Below are 18,248 nucleotides of genomic sequence, written 5' to 3' on the forward strand. Positions count from 1 at the left end.
ACATGCCACTTGAAGGTCTTTGCCGGTCTAAGATCAAAATTAAGCAGATCTTTGTGTGCCAGGTGGCTCAACTGGCAGTAAAGTCCCAGCTGACTCCCGTTTGGTGGAACTGTTCAGTTAGATTGGACGAGCCTGCTGGAGAACTGGGACATTTTTTCATGTTTTATTTTATTTTATTTAATTTTATTTTCCTTTATTGGAGGATTAATGTTTTACATTCAACAAGAACTAGGACATTTTAAAGCAAAGCAACCCCAACAGGCATCTTGAGCTACCTAGAGAAACTAGTCCTCTCTTTTATTTGCTTATTTTGGATAGAGACAGAAATTGAAAGTGAATATATATAGTGGGGGGGGGGGTCAGGCACGAAGCTGGTTAAGTGCACACATTACAGTGCACAAGGACCCAGGATCAAGCTGCTGGTCCCCACCTGCAGGTGGAAAGCTTCACAAGTGGTGAAGCAGGGCTGCAAATGTCTCTCTGCCTCTCTCCCACTCTGTCTTCCCCACCCCTCTCAATATCTCTGTCTCTATCCATAATAAATAAGTAAAAGATTTTTTTTAGAAAGAGAGAAACATCTGCAATGCTGTTTCCCCACTTGTGAAATTTCCCCCTGCAGGTAGGGGTTTGAAATGGGGTCCTGTGGTATGTGCCCTCAACCAGGTACACTACCTCTAAGCCCTCGCTGTCTTTTAACTCAGAAAAAGCAGCAGCCTTCACTCAACCAACCTGCTTCTGAGCCACGCCAGCTGAGTGAACACCGGGAGGCTTGCTTGTCACTGGTGTCTGCGGCGGCACTCACTCCAGTCACCTGCACGCTCAGCTCTCCTGACACCTGGTTAAATTTTTACTCAAAAAGAAAAAAAAAAAAGTAGGACATGATTTTTCAAAAGGTCATACAGCGACGTGAATATTTGCCAAGTTTCAGGTTGCTCAAACCTCAAATTCCCTCCCCTCCACTTGCCTCCCTTTGAAGTTTGAAAGCAAATTGATTAAATATACATTTTAGGAACATTCCGATTTGCTTCTTAAACTACCAGAATCTAAACTTTTTTTTTTTAAACGGAAGGATTTCCAACTGTCAGCAGGTATAACTAGAACCATATGTCAGCAGAGACCGGAGGCTTTTCCTGGTTTTAGGATTTGTAAATTCTTATTGAAACGGAAGTAAGCAGGGCAGGCAGCTTGGGGGCCTCATGACAGCCTTAGCTCAGATCTCACTTTAATTAGAAAATACAGACAGTGCCTGCTGAATCGAAGGCCTCCCTGAGCCCCTGTCCCAGGGTGAACAAAGATTTGGTTGATATCCTGCAAGCCCCCTTGTTTGCAAATTCAGGAGCACTCCTGAGTGGAGCTGGAATGTCAATTTCTAGACTGTGGGAGTTTGCAGCTCAAATCTCTCCCTTATTCTCCGCCTCCCCAACTAACACCTCCACCCCAAAATGATTTTTTTTTCCTTTCTTGTGGAAATGTTTGCTCCCTCCCTCACTGCAGAATAGATGGAGGGTATTCATGCTGGAAAGAGACAGTCTTGAAAGCCAGGGCAGAGAGATGAGATTAAGTCCCATCATTTTCCCCATTTGGACTTCCGGCCCCTTGGTCTCTGAGACACAAAACCCTACACCAGCTCAGTGGCCAGGCTGTTTTGTTGGACAGTGGTTCACATGTGTAATTTTCTCCCTAATGTGTTCTGCAAATGGCAGAGTGGAAATATCAAATTAAAGACATGGCCAGCCGGAGCCCTCCCCCATCCTCATCTTCCCCATCCCCTCCTCCACTTGCCTGGTGTCATTTGAGCTCAGGGAGTCTCAGGAAAGGCCAAGATTACAATGTCAGCATGTGGAAGTGCCCCTGGGACACCCCTCACCCCCGCCCGGACCCTCAGCCCTGGTGGAGTGGTGTCAGCTGGAGCATGCTCAGTTGATGGGCGCCGCAGCCCTGGGTCTTTCCTGATGAGTTTGCTCTTGCTTGGGTTCCGTGCTTCCCGCCGCCTCTCCCAGCCACATGCTGCATGCTGTCCCTCAGGGTCGTCTCTTTCCGGGCAGCTCGAGGTCACTTGCTCACCCAGCCAGGGCTGCTGCCCAAGTTGCCACTCACCAGGCTGACAAAGGGGGCCCTTCCCTTCCCCTAGGTTTACAGACCCTTCAAATGCCTTGCATTCCAGGAGCTGGGAGAGCTGGGAGACTCCTGTGGTTTCTAATTAAACCCACAATTTAAATAACAATCCATGCCCCCCAAGGGCTGAGGGAAATGCTAGCCTGGCCTCTCTGTGGAGAGGCAGCTGGGCAGCCTGGCTGGGAGGCCAGTGACTTGCCCTTTTCCAGATGTGTGACCAAAGGGACCGAAACCCCAGGAGTTGGTGGCCTCCTTAGGGTGCTGGGCACCAAAAGAAGTCAGATTATCTGGGTAGGATTTTCTATCCTTTTCAATCTGGGGAATGTACCCCCTCAAGGAGGCTGGGATGAAATGCCAGGGAAAGTTGCCATGTTTATTCTTAGTCTCTGAGAATTTTGTTTTATTTTTTATTCGTCTACCTATTAGTGAGAGGGAGAACCAGAGAATCACTCCGACACATGCAATGCCTGGGCTCGAACTTGGGACCTCATGTTTGCAAGTCCAGTGCTGGATTCACTCTGTGGCCTTTAAGGCCACAGCCTCTAACAACTTTAGGTGTTCTCCTGAAGCGTTGGAATCCTAAGGTCTTCAGTCCCTCCCTGCCTCCTAGCGACTTGCTCTTTCTGTTGTGAAGTTTATTTCTGGGCAGGGTAAGGGGCTTCAGACAACTGAGGGGACCCAGAAGGGCCCTGGGAAGCAAATATCTGGCCACGGGTCCTGGGTGAGTTCCCACTGTCTGGATTCAGCGTAACCATCTCTTTATTGTTCTTGCTCTTTCTGGTCCTGGCAGTCTTTCCTCCCATCCCTCAGCTGCTTTTGTGTTTTCAGCGGACCAGTTTGGGGCCATAGTCATCTTAGTAGTGCATTGCTCTCGCCGAACTGTTTTCTGATTATCTAAGGCATGGTTGTGTTCCAGATTTGAGGGAAATGGAAAGCTGAACCTAATTCTCCCTAGACAGGGTCTTGTCAGCCTTAGCCAACACCAAGAGCATGTCAACACTTCTAGGTCTTCTACCATCTCTTGTCCGGCTCCCCTTCATTCCCATTGCCTTCAGTTCTCTGAAGATACCCTCCAGGTCTTTGCCTCCGTGTTTCTCTCCCCATCTTCCCTCTGTGCTCTCTTTTGACTACCCTGTGTTCACAGGGCTCAGGGCCCCCTTCCCTGAGCACTACCAGTTGGGTCTCCCTGCTTTGCAGACACACACACAGAGGACTGCACTTCCTATGGGCAGACAGTCCACCTGCTTCCTGCCTCCTCCCCTTCTCCCTGCTCTTCGTTCAGGCACAGACTCCATTTGCTTGTTGAAGCAGAACCTAGCTGTGTGCAGGAATGGAAGCAGAGAAGCCAAAGGAAGATTCACGGTACTGCCCTCTTCCCCCCTGCAGGTGACCATCGCAGATGACTACTCAGATCCCTTTGATGCCAAGAACGATCTCAAGAGCAAAGCAGGCAAGGGGGAGAGTGCCGGCTACATGGAGCCCTACGAGGCCCAGAGGATCATGACAGGTGAGCAAAAGGCTGAGCTGACGTGGAGGGGACACCCCTGTGCGGTCCTCAGCCAGCCTCAGCAGGAGAAGGTCTGTGCTTTCAAGTATGGGGCTTGATGTGGTATGTGGGGTAAGGGTGGGGGCAGTGTGCTGTTCCGGCTTCACATCAGCAAGAGCTGGGCAGAGCACAGAGGCCAGATACCAGGACGCCAAGTGCAGTCAGTCAACAGAGGGACTAAGGTATAAATGGCGAGACAGTGAGAGTTCTATAAGGGGTTTTGGAGTGAAGGAAGTATTTGAGACAGAAAAGTGAGGAGCTTCCTAGATTACAAGGCAGTCAGAGAATCAGGCTGGGTCACCTATTTTCATTGCCTGGCAGAAGAGAACAGAGTAGACCTGTAAGGATAAAACTCTCCCTGGCGGGCCGGGGAGACTACATGGGAGGCAAAGAGCCTTTCATGCCCGGGGCACAACAATCCCAGGTTCAATCCATGGCACTACCTTAAGCCAGAGCTGAGCAGTACTCTGGTGAAATAAAGAAAAGAAAAAAAGAAAGCTCTCCCTGGCCACGTAGCCAGAAATCTTTAATGGAATGGAAGTTCTGTAAGGGGTTTCAGAGTGGAATGGAAGCGGCCTAGACAGCGTTGTCTATGTAGCCAGCTTTTCGGAAACACGGGGACTTTCCTTCTGTGGCTGTTTTTGTATTGGCCTGTGATGACAGCACCTTGTCAGAGCAATTGTGGGGCGCCTAGAAGAACTCAGTGGGCTGTGCAGTTATCTCTGGAGCCTATTTTCACCACAGTGGTTACTTGGAGGCTCTGGAAGGAAGGAATGGCTGTTGGGTACCAACAGTCTGGGACAAACCCCAGGCATGAGCACAGGCTGGTGGAGAAGTTGTGAGCAGCTAGGAGCTCCCTGCCCCGGTCCTCCTGGCCCAGCCGTGGAGCCCAAGTTCCACACCTCCCCACCGCTTTAGCGAGTCTTGCACTCAGAGGCATCTGCCCTGGCTTGATGGAGTGACTTTGGCACATTCAGACTTTTAAAAAAATATTTATTTATTTATTTATTTATTTTCCCATTTGTTGTCCTTGTTGTTTAACATTGTTGTGGTTATTGATGTCGTTGTTGTTGGATAGGACAGAGAGAGATGGAGAGAGGAGGGGAAGACCAAGAGGGGAGAGAAAGACAGACACCTACAGACCTGCTTCACCACTTGTAAAGCGACTCCCCTGCAGGTGGGGAGCCGGGGGCTCAAACCGGGATCTTCACGCAGGTCCTTAACCCACTTAACCCGCTGCGCCACCATCCAACTCCCTAGGCACATTCAGACTTTAAGGCAGCAAAGGAACTTCGAAGTCTTTTCGGTTCAGCTGCCTCACTTGCCGGTAGGGAAGCTATGGTGAAGGAAGAAGAGCAGAGGGCCAGTGGGGTGGAGTTCTGGAGGAGGCATGGTGTTTGTGCCTGGCACAGGGCTTTTAGGATATCTCGGAATGGCAGGCACCAAGCTGGGCCCTTGTTAAGTTTCACACTGTCCCTCCAAGGTGTTGTTTCATTTTATAAGTAAAGGGGATAAGGCACTTTCTTTCTTTCTTTTTTTTTTCTTTTTAAATTTTTTTTTTTTGCCTCCAGGGTTATTGCTGGGGCTCAGTGCCTGCACCGTGAATCCACTGCTCCTAGAGGCCTTCCCTCCCCCACCCCCCCACCCCCGCTTTTGTTGCCCTTGTTGTTGTAGCCTTGTTGTGGTTATTACTGTTGATATTGTTGTTTGTTGGATAGGACAGAGAGAAATCAAGAGAAGAGGGGAAGACGGAGATGGGGAGAGAAAGATAGACACCTGCAGACCTGCTTCACCACCTGTGAAGCGACTCCCCCGCAGGTAGGGAGCTGGGGGCTCAAACTGAGATCCTTATGCCGGTCCTTGCGCTTTGCGTCACGTGTGCCTAACCCGCTGCGCTACCACCCGACCCCCTTCTTTTAAAAATTTTTTTTCTTATCTTTATTTATTAGAAAGAGACAGCCAGAAATCAAGAAGGTAAGGGGAAATAGGGAGCGAGAAACCCGTAGCACTGCTTCACCACTCGCAAAGCTTTCCCCTTGCGGGCAGGGACTGGTGGGCTTGTAACATTTGGGCTCAACCAGGTGCACCACCACCGCGGTTCCCCCGGGGGCACTTCCTGCCCAAATAGAGGGAGGAGCTCAGACATGGGTCTGCAGGACATGTGGGGGGAGGGGGAGGCAGGAGGGTGGTGGCATCTGTTGGGATCCTAGACTTGGCAGAGGCTCCACCATTGCTGTGTTTGGAAAAGCCAGAGTCCGTCTCAGCTGTCACCACATCATGGCTTTGCATAACCACTTAGCCAGGTGTAATCATCCTGTGGGGCTTCGCCTTTATTTATCTTTTCAATTACTGGATGATTGATTGATTGATTGATTGATTGATTGAGACAGGAAAATTGAGAGGGAAGAAAGAGGTACAGAGAGAAAGAGAAGGGGCAGGATGCACCTGGTTGAACGCACATGTTACAATACGCAAGTACCCGGCTTTGAGCTCCCAGCCCCCACCTGCAAGGGAAAAGCTTTGCAAGTGGTGAAGCAGGACTGCAGGTGTCTCTCTGTCTCTCTCCCTCTCTGTGACCCCCTCCCCTCTTGATTTATGACTGTCTCTATCCAATAAATAAAGATTAATTTTTTTAAGTGGTCCAGGCAGTGGATAAAGCACTGGACTGTCAGGCATGAGGTCCTGAGTTTGGTCCCCAGCAATACATGTAACCAGAGTGATATGTGGTTATTTCTCTTTCTCCTCCTATCTTTCTCATGAATAAATAAATAAAATCTTTAAAAAAGAAGGAGAAAGCAGCCCTGCTTCACCATTCATGAAGCTGTCCCCCTGCAGTTGAGGAGCAAGGGCTTGAACCTGGGTCCTTGCTCACTATAATGTGAGCGCTTAACCAGATGCACCACCGCCTGACCCCAGGGCTCTGGCTTTCCTAGAGGTGCACACAGCCAGGCCCCAGACAGGGCACGTAGGGTTAACCAGGAACTGTGAAGAGTGACTGCACTCACTCCACGGCATCCTACCTACTCTTGGCCGCTCTGTGTTTGCTCTCTCCTTTTCCAGGCTGACACCACGTTACCCACAGTTTCTGTTGTTAAGGAAATAGGTGATTAAACAGATGTTTTTTTCAGTGGTGATGACCTTGCTCCCTTTGACTTGGAATTCTTTGTGTGCAGTGTCACCATCATGACTGATGGCAGGAATATAGACCAGGCAGCCATTCCAGGAAGCAACTCACAGCTCACAGAGCTGGCGAGAGAAGCTCGCAGAGGGTTGGGGGAGGAGAGAGGGGATCTGAGGTTATGGTTGCGGTGGCAGTGGAGAGTCAGGTGACACTGACAGTTACGTGACTTTTTTTTTTTTTTTTTTTTTACTGATGGTATAACATTTCATGTGAGTGACTTCTAGGAACAGGGCGGGGATCTTTGGGACATAGGAATGACGCAGCTGGAAACAGTATGCCCTCTCGCTAAGGTCTCTTACACTTGCTGAGAACACTTGATGTAAATCCCGGTTGGAGCCTATTTAATCAGTGAAGAAACTGAGGCACAGGGGGTGGTCCACCCAACTGGGTCTGTCAGCCAAGGTCCTGTCTGAAGCAGGACATTGTCTCAGAACCCATCCAGGCAGGATCTGCTGCAGTATGGTTCGCAGACTGCCCAGTGACTGGTTGACTCCAGCACCCTCATGTCTGCGCCAGCCCGGAGCCCTGGGGTGTGCCCCCCATGTCCTCGGCCATCATAGAGCATCTGAGGTCAGATCCAGAAGGAGAGAGTCTGCTTCGGGCTGGCAGCTGCCTTCAGTCTTTGCCCCCCACTCCCCCTTTTTCTTGTTCCGCTCATCTCCTAGGGATGTGTTCCTGGCCTCTTCCACACCACCTAGGCCTCAGTTTCCTTGTGTAAAAATCGAAGAGAAAAAGAGAATTTCTAGGCTTCCTTTCTGCCCTATTCTGTATGTATTTGCTGTGCCTAGACTGAATTTTGATTTGGCCAGTAAGGTCAGACTGCCCTCCAAAGCCCAACTTCTTTTTTAGCATATCCTGTCTCTCTCACCTGAGTCTTGCTCCCAGGCTGGAGGGCCTGGGTGTAAGGAGCCCAACTGATGCAGCAGGCAGGGTGTTGGGTGGCTGGGTGGGTCAGGTCACTGATGTGAGCCTCAGCTGGTGTGTGAGATTAGGAGCCTGAGGGGTTGTCTGGATTTTTTTTTTTTTAATGTGATGTTCTGTGCTGTTGAATTATCTGACCTGTAGCAATAGGGATCTCTGGCAACAGGGGTCCTTGACCACATGGAAGTGGATGGGCAGTCCTAGGGTCCCCTGCTATGCTGGGAACTGGACAGATCCCACCACTTCGGGGGGGCCAGGAATGACATGCATGGTCCCCGGTAGCCAGGGCCTAGCGTGTGGAAGTGACCTGGTGAACCTCCAGTTCAGAGGAGAGACTGTGGCCTTCAGTTCAGGCACTCCATCTAGGGTGGAGGTTGTGAGGGCTTGATCACACAGAGGTGTGATAGAGCTATGGGAACTTTTTGTTGGAGAAGAGGGTAGGGAGATAAGACATTGAATAATGAGTGTAAAGAAAGCTCCCTGGTGTGAAGTTGTAAAGACTGATTAGATCAAGGAGCCACAAGGTACAGAAAGTCTCTCAGCTGGGAACCTTCCTCCCCAGGCCAGCAGCCCCCAGGAATTCTCAAAGAGACCCAGCCAGGTGTGAAGATGATGGTGTCTGTTTTTGCAGAGGGCTTTTCCTTTCTGTGACTCACTCAGCTCTCCCTCACAAAGAGCCTGTGCAGTGTGGGAACTTGAGTCATCATCCCATTTAACAGACAAGAACACTGATTCTCAAGAAGGTTAAATAACTGATCACACGAGGAAAAGCAGTGAGTGCCTCTTGGAGCCTCTGCCTGCTGCAAAGACACTCACCTACCTGCCTTGTGCTCCCAGAGTCTCAGAAATAACTGGGAATGTTGTGCTTATGTAAGTTTCTCCTTTTCTTGTGAGCCTGCTCCCTTCCCCCCCCCCCCCACACACTTTTATAAAATTGTTCAAAGGGTCATCTTACAGAATGGATTGCATAAACATTGATTGAAAACACTTTTTAATTTCTTTCTTTTTTTTTTTTTTTGCTTCCAGACTTATCACTGAAGCTCTGTGTCTATACTACCAATCCACTGTTCCTGGAGGCTATTTTTTCCCCTTGCTTGTTATTATTATTGCTGTTATTGCTATTGTTGTTGGACAGGAAAATCGAGAAACAGAGAGGGGAAGAGAAAGATAGACACCTGCAGACCTGTTTCACCACTTGTGAAGTGACCCCCCCCTACTACCCATCCCCCTGAAAACATTTTTTAAGGATTTATTTCTTTATTCACCAGAGAAAGAGTCCAGAGCATCACTCAAGAACATGTACACGCTAGCAAGCAAATTCAGGACCTGGTGCTTGAGAGTCCAACATTTCCACCGCACCCTCCTAGGCTAATGGAAAGCACTTTGACATACTTTTTAATGTGTGAGCGATCACACACGCAGAAGTCCTTAGCGAGTTGTTATTATTAAATGCGCTTCAGGCATAATCAGAGGTAATGAAAAGGGAGCCATTGCACACAGAAGCTGCCCTGGGTGGCCGCTGTCTTTGCTCCTGACTTGCCATCCATGCCGTCCCATTCCCAGGCCAGAAGACTCAGCCCAGCAGAGCAGCAGCTGAAAGATGAGGAGAGTCTGTCTGTCTGTCTGTCTGTCCTCATCCTCTGGCCTGCCGTTCTCTTTCAGTAGCTGATACTTTCTTTATTCACTTATTTTTTTATTATTGGATAGAGACAGAGAGAAATTGAGAAGGGAGAGATAGAGGGAAAGACACAGAGACACCTGCAGCCCTGCTTCACCACTCGTGAAGCTTTCCCCCTGCAGGTGGGGACCAGGGACTTGATCCTGGGTCCTTGGGCACTGGAACGTGTGTGCTTCACCAGCTTTGCCACTGCTTGGCCCCTCGTAGATTTTTTTTTCTTTTTCTTTTCTCTTTTCCTTTCTTTTTTTTTTTTTCCCCTTGTATCAGCAGTTTATATAAAATGACATTATTCCTGCACCTTCTCAATGGTTTCTTCCTTAACATTTGTCTGTTTCCTTTCCTACTTGGCAAGACCTGGCAGTGAACTTTCTGAGTGACAGGTGGTGCCACCATCAATCGCTGGCACCCCAGCTGTGGCCTGTTGAAGGAGGAAGTCAGTATGGGTCCTGGCTCTGGCTTTGGTTCTGCCCTGTTGTGCTGTGTGACTTGGGCCGGCTTACTGCCCTTCGCTGGGCCTCAGTTCCCTCATGCAGAAAATTGACTTTGACTTTCTTCCCTGGACACATGAAGATCTTTGTTTATATAGAACCCCAAGGGTCCTTGCTTCTGTGGGCATGGTGGGCTTCTCCAGCTGTCCTACCCAGGACCACACCTTCTGCCCCTCTCCATACCTCCCTAGAGTGCTGTCCTGGTACCTTATCAGAATGGACATGCTGCCCTTTCTGTTCCCAGTACAAACAGGCCTGTGAGCTTCAGGACTGTACTTCTAGCCAGGCTCCAACAATCCTTCCTGGAGCTCCTGTTCTTACAGTCAGCAGAAGAAGCATCTCAGAGAAGGAGCCTCTGAGTTTTGCCTAGCTGTCAGAGAGAATGTCTCTAGCCCTCTGGCCAGAGATTTCTGCCTTCTTCTGTCACTCACCATGGCCTCTGCCCCCTGTCCCCAGGTCAGAAGCCTTGGAATTCTCTCTGCTCCTGTTGGGGAGGTGAGCACACAATGACAGAGAAAGGGCCTTTCTGTCTAGGCTGCTCACACCTCCTTCCCAGCCCCACAGTGTCTGAACCTGGGCACTTATATCTTCCATAGCCAGCCTGTGCCACAGAGCTCTGATCCCTATACCAGTCTCTGCTTCTTCCCTTCCCTTCTTGCCACACCCCCACCCTCCCCAGCCGGGGCCTGGCAGGATAGAACTATCTTCACTGGAAGAGTGGTCCTTTGAGCCCAGCATCCTTTTCGACTCAAGTCCCAGAGAGGGATGTGAGCTGGCCGCAAGTCACACAGCAACTAGCTGCAGAACAGGTCTCCTGCCTTCTGACCTGGGGCTCCTAGGCTGTGTTTTTAAAAACTATTTGAAACCTCCTCTTACAGCCTCCTGCCTGACAGACAAGATAACAGGCTTGATCATGGGCTGTGTCGAGTACCCTTGCTGGCCTGTAATTTAGCCAGGATGATTTACCTGCCGGGCAGGAAGGAGCTAATCAGGCTTAAATAGATTTTGTGTTAGTCACCCCATGATGACGTCCCTGTTCTTGAGAAAAGCAGACTCACACGCCCAGCCTGGCGGTGCTCACCTGCTGAGCTGCAGGCCCAGGATGGCAGGGCGGGGCTTGGGTCTCCATGGTGACCAGTGGACCCATTCTGGCAGTCACTTCCTCTTCCCTCGCCCCACCTTCTCTGTCCCTCAGTCCCTTGACTCTGAGTCTGTCCAGCTTTTCAAGAAAGTTGCAGCAGGTCTGGGACAGACCAAGCAAAACTGACAGCAACTGACCACACGTCTGAGATGTGCCAGGTGTCAGCCTCTGCCCTCTGGCTGCCCCTGTCACGTGGGGGAGGTTGACAGGGACCCAGACAAGCTCTGCAGTCTAGTCTAAAGCAAGCCAGAAGAGAACAGAGGGAGACCCTGGCACACCCTCCTGGGGGCCATTGTGGGCTACACAGGAAAGGTGGTGTTGGACAGAGTCACACCTGCTGCCCTGACTCAAAGAGAGGCCTCTGCTTAAACCTCAGCCCATCCCAGCACCTCCCTCCCCACCCAGCCCTACGAGTTTGTGCTCCCTAAATAGTCTTTCAGCCATTAAAATGTAGGCTCATAGGGCAGAAATCTCCACTCTGATCCCTGATGGAAGGAATCTCAGTACCTGAAGTAGTGCCTGGCATAGAGCAGGTACTAAGTACTTGCTGAGTACATGAGTATAGTGATTAATTCCAGACCCTTTTAGGAGCCTAGTAGCTTCCAATTGCCCTCTGAAAATTGCCAGGTCTGGAACGTGCACTTGTAGCCAATTGCTAAGTAAGTGGGGAAGTGAGCCAAGGTTGGCATGCCCTCCAAGCTGGAGCCCCTCTGTGTTGGGGATCAGTTCTGTTTCTGCAGGTGGTGGGGTTGAGGGGGCTGGTTGTGCCCCCCCACAAGGAAGAAAGGACTTACCCATCCCCATGTGTCTTCGGGCACACTAAATATTTCGCCATGGAGTGACTGGATACAGGAATACAGCTCTTTATGAAAAGTAAAGGAAGGAGAGAGAGCTACGGCCGGTGCAGTAGTTCACTTTGCTGGTGTGCTGCTTTGCCGTGTGTACAACCCAAGTTTGAGCCCAGCCCCTCTGACGGAGCCTTCAGTATTGTGCTCTCCCCCCCCCACTCTCCTTCTCTCTCTAAAAATAAACTGTCAACTTGGAAGAAAAAAAGTCAACGGCTAGCTGTAAACCAACAGTTCCCCCATGTGCCCAACGTTACAGGTTCTTGGGGGACAAAGTGTGATGCCTTCATTCTTCAGAAGGGGCTGTGCTGAGCTGGGCTTGAGGAGTTGAAAAGGGAAGAAAAGGAACTTCTGTTCTTTTGAAGCTGACTCTCTGGGTGCAGGATGAGGGCAAAGTGTTATCTCACCACAGTTCCCATAAACTCAATCCTAGCGCCTGCAGGCTTGCACCCCTGACATACTGCAGCCTCTCATCACTGCGCGTCTAGGCTGCCGAGCTCTGGAAGGCAGGGCCGTCCTCAGTGCCAAGAGCAGAATGGAGGCTTGTCCCCAGGGCCCTGGCCACCTCCGGAGGAGGACAGGGTGTTCGTTCATGAGGCTGTCTTTACAAGGTGTGGGGCACAGCTCCGGCCAGTGACTGGCATGAGTTTCTATCTCTGCTTTAGTACCGGGGCACAGACTGAGGGGCGAGGGTTCAGGGAACATCCTGTTGAGCCTATGGCAGCCATGGCCTCCCCCACACTAAACACAGCCCATAACTCTTCTTGCCTGCAGGTGTGAGAGCAAAGGCCATTCCCCTAGAGGGGGTGATAAGGAGAGAGAGGGAAAGCTCAGGTGCTCCCCCTCCGTCCTTTGCTCTGCAGGTGGAAAACTGAGGGGCCTTCCCCACTCTGAAACACTCAGGGAGACGACGGCCAGCCAGCAGGATGGCTCCACACTCCAGCTGCCCAGCGACTCCCAGCATGGGGCAGAGCAGAGAGGAGGTTGTGGGGGTGCACTGCCCATTCCTGGCAGGGGTGAGGCTCCCTGAGGAAGTTGTTTAGGAAGTCACACCTGCCTGGGTGTGTGGGGTGGAGCGGAGGGAGCAGGAGGTAGGGAGACTGGTTTTGTGACTGTGACAGTCATCTAGGTTAAAGGGCGGTTACTTTGGTGTGTTGTGGGCAAGCTCGATAGCCTTTGGGGAGCAGTGGATGAGAGTGTGAGGGAGAAGCTAGGGGTTCTGGTAAGAGGAAGGCTGAGATGATCTCTTGTTCAGTGTGGACTGTCCCATCCAAGAAGGGGAAGGAAAGCTCTTTGTGGAGGTGGAGGAGTCAGTAGGTTCAGATGTGGGTACCTTGGCATTCATGCATTAGAGGCTGGAGCTGGCCCAGAGGACCCAGAATTCTGTGAGTGTCTGGGGAGAAGAGCTGCTTGCAGGGGCTGTGCAAGGAGATTGGCAGCCTTGGCTCCTGCCCCTCCAGAAATCCAAAGGAGATTCTGTGACACCCCCAACACACACACACACACACACACACACACACACACACACACATGCACACACGCACACACACACCCTATTATTTGACGTTTTAATGAGTACCTTTTCTAGCCAGGGCTCCGACAGGCTCTCTGGATGCCTGCAGTAATGACAGAGCTGTATTCAAAGGGCACTGCTTAAAGATTACGTCAGGATTCTCCCCCACTGCTTTGAGAGGAAGCCTTGTGGGGACTTCTGTTTTGCAGATGAGAAAGCTGAGCCTTAGAGGCTGACCCCGAACCATGCCCCACCCCAGGCCCCGTCTCCCTGCAGGATCCCTGCCTCCCAGTTCTTCAGGGAAAAGCTGCCATGGAACAGTCTGTGGGTACAGCCTTTCCACCTGGGTGACGTCCCAGGAACTGTAGCTCTCGTCACTCTCCTGGGTAGTCAGTCCTCCTCCCTCTCTGCTCTTTCAGATGGTTCAGTCCACATGGTTTTGGTTTTTGATTTTTGTTTTTTAACCGGAGCATTTATCGCCTCTGGCTTATGGTGATGTGGGGAATTAAACCTGGGACTTTGAGGCCTCAGGCATGAGAGCCCCTTTGCATAACCACTATGCAACCTACCCTCACCCAACAGCACTGATTTTGTATGTTGATTCTGCAGTTGTTATTACTTTGCTCTAGTGGTCAATAATTTATAGGGGTTTCTACTGGATTCTGTAGGGTTTTTCTATATATACTACCAGCCATATATGCTTTCTGTTTTTATGTATGTATACAAAAAGGAAAAAGCATGATGTCAAACTAATTTGAATAAGTTACCTATATAATGACAGTTTGCCCACAACATTTCGAGATAATTCTACTCAGTTCCCCCAAAGAATTACATTACATTATTACTGTCACTTTTTAAAAAATTTTACCGTGAGGGGTTAATAATGACTTACAGCATGGTCTTTTTTTTTCTCCACTCCCATCACCAAAAGTCTGTACCCCCACCCCCACCCACAGACAGCCGCATGGCCCTCCCACAGTCTTAACTACAGAGTGACTTCATTCCACATTCGTATGTTCCACTCTCCACATCCTGCATCTGAGTGAAACCATTCTGTAGTTGTCCTTCTCCTACTTGCTTCACTAGCCTGATCTTCTCCAAGTCTATCTACTGTATCCCAAAGGACACCATATCTTTTTATTGTTGTATGGTCCTCCATTGAGTCTGTGTCCCATAACTTCTTTTTAAATTTATTTTCCCTTTTGTTGCCCCACCCTTTTTTATTGTTGTTGTAGTTATTATTGTTGTTGTCGTGGTTAGATAGGACAGAGAGAAATGGAGAGAGGAGGGAAAGACAGAGAGGGGGAGAGAAAGATAGACACCTGCAGACCTGCTTCACCACCTGTGAAGTGACTCCCCTGCAGGTGGGGAGCCTGGGGCTTGAACCAGGATCCTTATACAGGTCCCTGCGCTTCGCGCCACATGCGCTTAACCCGCTGCGCTACTGCCTGACTCCCAGTCCCATAACTTTTTTATCCAGTCATCTGTCAAAGGGCATTTGGGTTGTTCCCAACTTTCTGCTGTTGGGGATAGAACTGCTATGAACATGGGGGTGTTCCCCGTTGAATCAGTGTTATATCTTTTGGGCAAATGTCTAGGCGTCTCCCATCCCTTTCCAGAACAGGCAACTTGCACATAAATACTACCCCATTCCTCTCCCCAACCCCAAAGGTCTTCAAGCCAGAGCAGATTGGCTAGCATTCAAAAGCCTCCTCCTAGCCTGGGACTGGTTTCATTTTAGTGGTAAGAAATCAGGAGCTTGGGCGACTCTGGGGACCATGAGGTAGAGGATGTCTGGAATCCTGGAGCTGCGTGCCGAAAGCCTATGGTCAGTAGGAGACAAGTACGACTCTGGGTTGAGGGGGCTCCCTCAGTATCTGCTGGTATGCTGGGCAGTGGAGCCCCAGGCCCTGCTCCTCCCAACAGGGCCATCTAGTGGGAGGTGGCTGTGGGATGCAGGAGCCTGTAATGGCACCATGGAGGTGGAGGGGGCTTAGCCGTCACCTGGTCACAGGCCAAGAAGGATGGCGGGAGCAGAGATATCAAAGAGCATGTCCCATTCCGTGCTGTGAGGATGGAGCTGGGAGGAAGAGGAAGAGGAGCAGCCTAGAAAGACTCCCAACGAGGCCCTATGTGAACTGTGAGCAAGGATGGATATAACCGCTCACCCCCACCCTGTGCTGTCCTTACCTCCACCCCATTGCAAGCTCCTGCAGAAAGGGAGTCTTCCCGTGTGTGGAGTTGAGCCTCTGAGGAAACTTGACAGGCTTTTCATTATTTTCACAATTCACACCCAGAAATTAGAAGGAAGGGTTTGTTTGTTATTAATATACTCAGCCTGTTTATACCCCTCCAGACTTGAAGCTAATTTTCATCTGGACCATGATCCACTGTGAATTCCCAAGGCTCCCGGCGCTAATGAAAAGGCTCTGGGTTGCCTTTCGGGCCCCAGCCCTGCGGCCTGCACTCAGCTCCTGGAACCAACGCCTAGGAAGTGCGGGGCTTCAGGGCTGAGACAGAGAGGAATCTTCCGCTTCGGTTCCTTTAAACCCTCGGCCTTGCAGCCTTTGTGGGGCTTGAATGCTCTGACATAGAATCAGCCAGAGCTGACACTGCAGCTGGAAATCTGAGGTTGGTTTTTAGCTGACGTTGATCCAGTCTCTATGTCGTGCTGTCTGAGAAGCTTGAGCGTGGGTGTTAATACCTTTCTCCTCTCCAGGAATCTTCCTTCATGGAGGGAGAATATCCGAGCCCAGCTAGACGGGTGGTATGCCTGCTCACACCCTTTGTTTCTGGATGTCTGTGGCTCTGGAAATTGAATGTTGTCAGGCTAGCTAGCCTGTGTGCAGTTTTGTTTGATTTGCCCTTTATTGGCTACAAAGCACTTTCTTAAATGCAATCTTACATCACCTCAGAGCAGCTCTGGAGGAAGCCCTTTTTATTCTCATCCTGAAGAGAGAGAAACCTGCAAACTAGAGACTAGGCAGGTTCACCCATCTGTCCCTGTCCCATTCCTTTTCTTCCACTGCCTGGGGCTTGTGCTCTGAGCCAGGTGGGGGGTGGCGGTGGGGGTAGCAGTGGGCAGAGGGCATAGAGACAGCCACAGGCGCTGCTGCCCTCCAGAGCTCATGTTGGAATGGGGAGGTGCAGGCAGTGAGTAGACAGCATAATGGTTATGCAAACAGACTCTCATGCGTGAAGCTCCAAAGTCCCAGGTTCAATCCCCTGTACTACCATCAACCAGAGCTGAGCAGTGTTCTGGTTTAAAAAAATCGAGAGAGAGAGAAAATGGGAAGGTACCCTCTCATCTGTAGAAGACTGTGGGTGCGTGTGAGTGAGCTCCTGAGTGCCTAAAGTAATGCACTAGACCCCCAAGGAGCTAACCTAACCTTTCAGAGCCAATGTCCCTCATCCCCACTCCCAGGCTACCTGTCACCCCAGTGTCCTGGTGCCAAGTCTCATCCTGCAGCCATGCAGGACAGACAGCAGAGGACCCAGCTCAAGCCATATCCAAGCCAGCACTCCCGGGCAGGCCAGGTCCAAACATCCAAAGGGCTGGGCTCCCAGAAGTCACCCTCAGCTGCAAGAAAGGACTGCTCAGGCACTTCTCCAGAAAGAGCTTCGTGTGTTTTCACACACAGGGCGAGGGAGGCTCGGCCGTGTCTGGAAAGAGCCCTGGGTTTGACACTAGATGCAGAGCTATAATTATCGTCTTTAATTACATGACAGAGCCTCTGCCAGGGAGACGTGCTTGGCGATTATCTCCCCTCCTGACGAGGGTGGTTTCATCTCCCTGTATCAGCACTGACATAAACATACACACTCACTTGAGGTTTCAAAGCTATGAAAGGGCTATTCAGTGTTGCCTACCAAGGACCCCTGCCTTCCTTTTCCAGGAGAAAGGGGGGAGCCAGGTAGAAATTGTGCAAGTGCTTTCTTGCCTGCTGCTGAAAAACAATGCTCCTTCGCCTCCGAGTGGACTCCATCTCGAAAACTGGGAGGAGGGAGTCGGGCGGTAGTGCAGCGGGTTAAGCAAACGTGGCGGCAAAGCACAAGGACCGGAGTAAGGATCCTGCTTCAAGCCCCCAGCTCCCCACCTGCAGGGGGGTCGCTTCACAGGTGGTGAAGCAGGTCTGCAGGTGTCTGTCTTTCTCTCCCCCTCTGTCTTCCCCTCTTCTCTCCATTTCTCTCTGTCCTATCCAACAACAACGACATCAGTAATAACTACAACAATAAAACAACAAGAGCAACAAAAGGGAATTAAAAAAATAAATATAAAAAATTAAAAAAATAAAAAACATTTAAAACTGGGAGGAAAGAGCAAACCTCTTCTTGGTTCTAAAAAGAAGAGGAAGAAGGGCAAAATACCATGTAGCAATGACCTTTATGTTGACATTGACACAGTGCTGAGTAAATCTGTGCTACCCTGGGGCCTACTCCCCAGGAGCCGGGAGCCCAGTGGTGCTCCATTGTCGTGTGGTGTGAAGACAAAGGCCCGCAGAGGCTAAGGCACTTACTGTGGTCGCACAGGAGCTGTGGCTGATGCACACGCAGGGCTACTTCTGTACGTTTATTTGTTTATTACCAGAGCACTGCTAAGCTCCCATTTCTGGCGGTGCTGGGGATTGAACCTGGCCCCTTTGGTGTCTCAGGCACAAAAGCCTTTTTGCGTGACTGCTAGGCTATCTCCCCTTGCTGTTCATGATTCAAGTTTCTTCAATCCCCAATTTACGCTAGAGGTCCACATGAGAGAATAAACCTCCAAGCTTGTGGGGGCTGGAGTGCTGAGTGGTCTATGATAAGACAGCACCCAGAGGGCA

General features: G+C 50.5%; 1 protein-coding gene across 2 annotated transcripts in view; it reads left to right on the top strand.

Annotated features, from left to right (window-relative positions):
- The window catches only part of SHB (SH2 domain containing adaptor protein B), a 167,028-nt gene that overhangs the window by 54,747 nt on the left and 94,033 nt on the right, over nt 1-18,248 (top strand). For both annotated transcript variants that reach the window (XM_007524116.3, XM_060199157.1), the window contains exon 2: nt 3,502-3,622. In XM_007524116.3, coding sequence (XP_007524178.2) covers nt 3,502-3,622 — 121 coding nt within the window. The remainder of the gene's footprint in view (nt 1-3,501; nt 3,623-18,248) is intronic.

Source organism: Erinaceus europaeus, chromosome 10, assembly GCF_950295315.1.
Source record: "Erinaceus europaeus chromosome 10, mEriEur2.1, whole genome shotgun sequence".
Taxonomy (NCBI): domain Eukaryota; kingdom Metazoa; phylum Chordata; class Mammalia; order Eulipotyphla; family Erinaceidae; genus Erinaceus; species Erinaceus europaeus.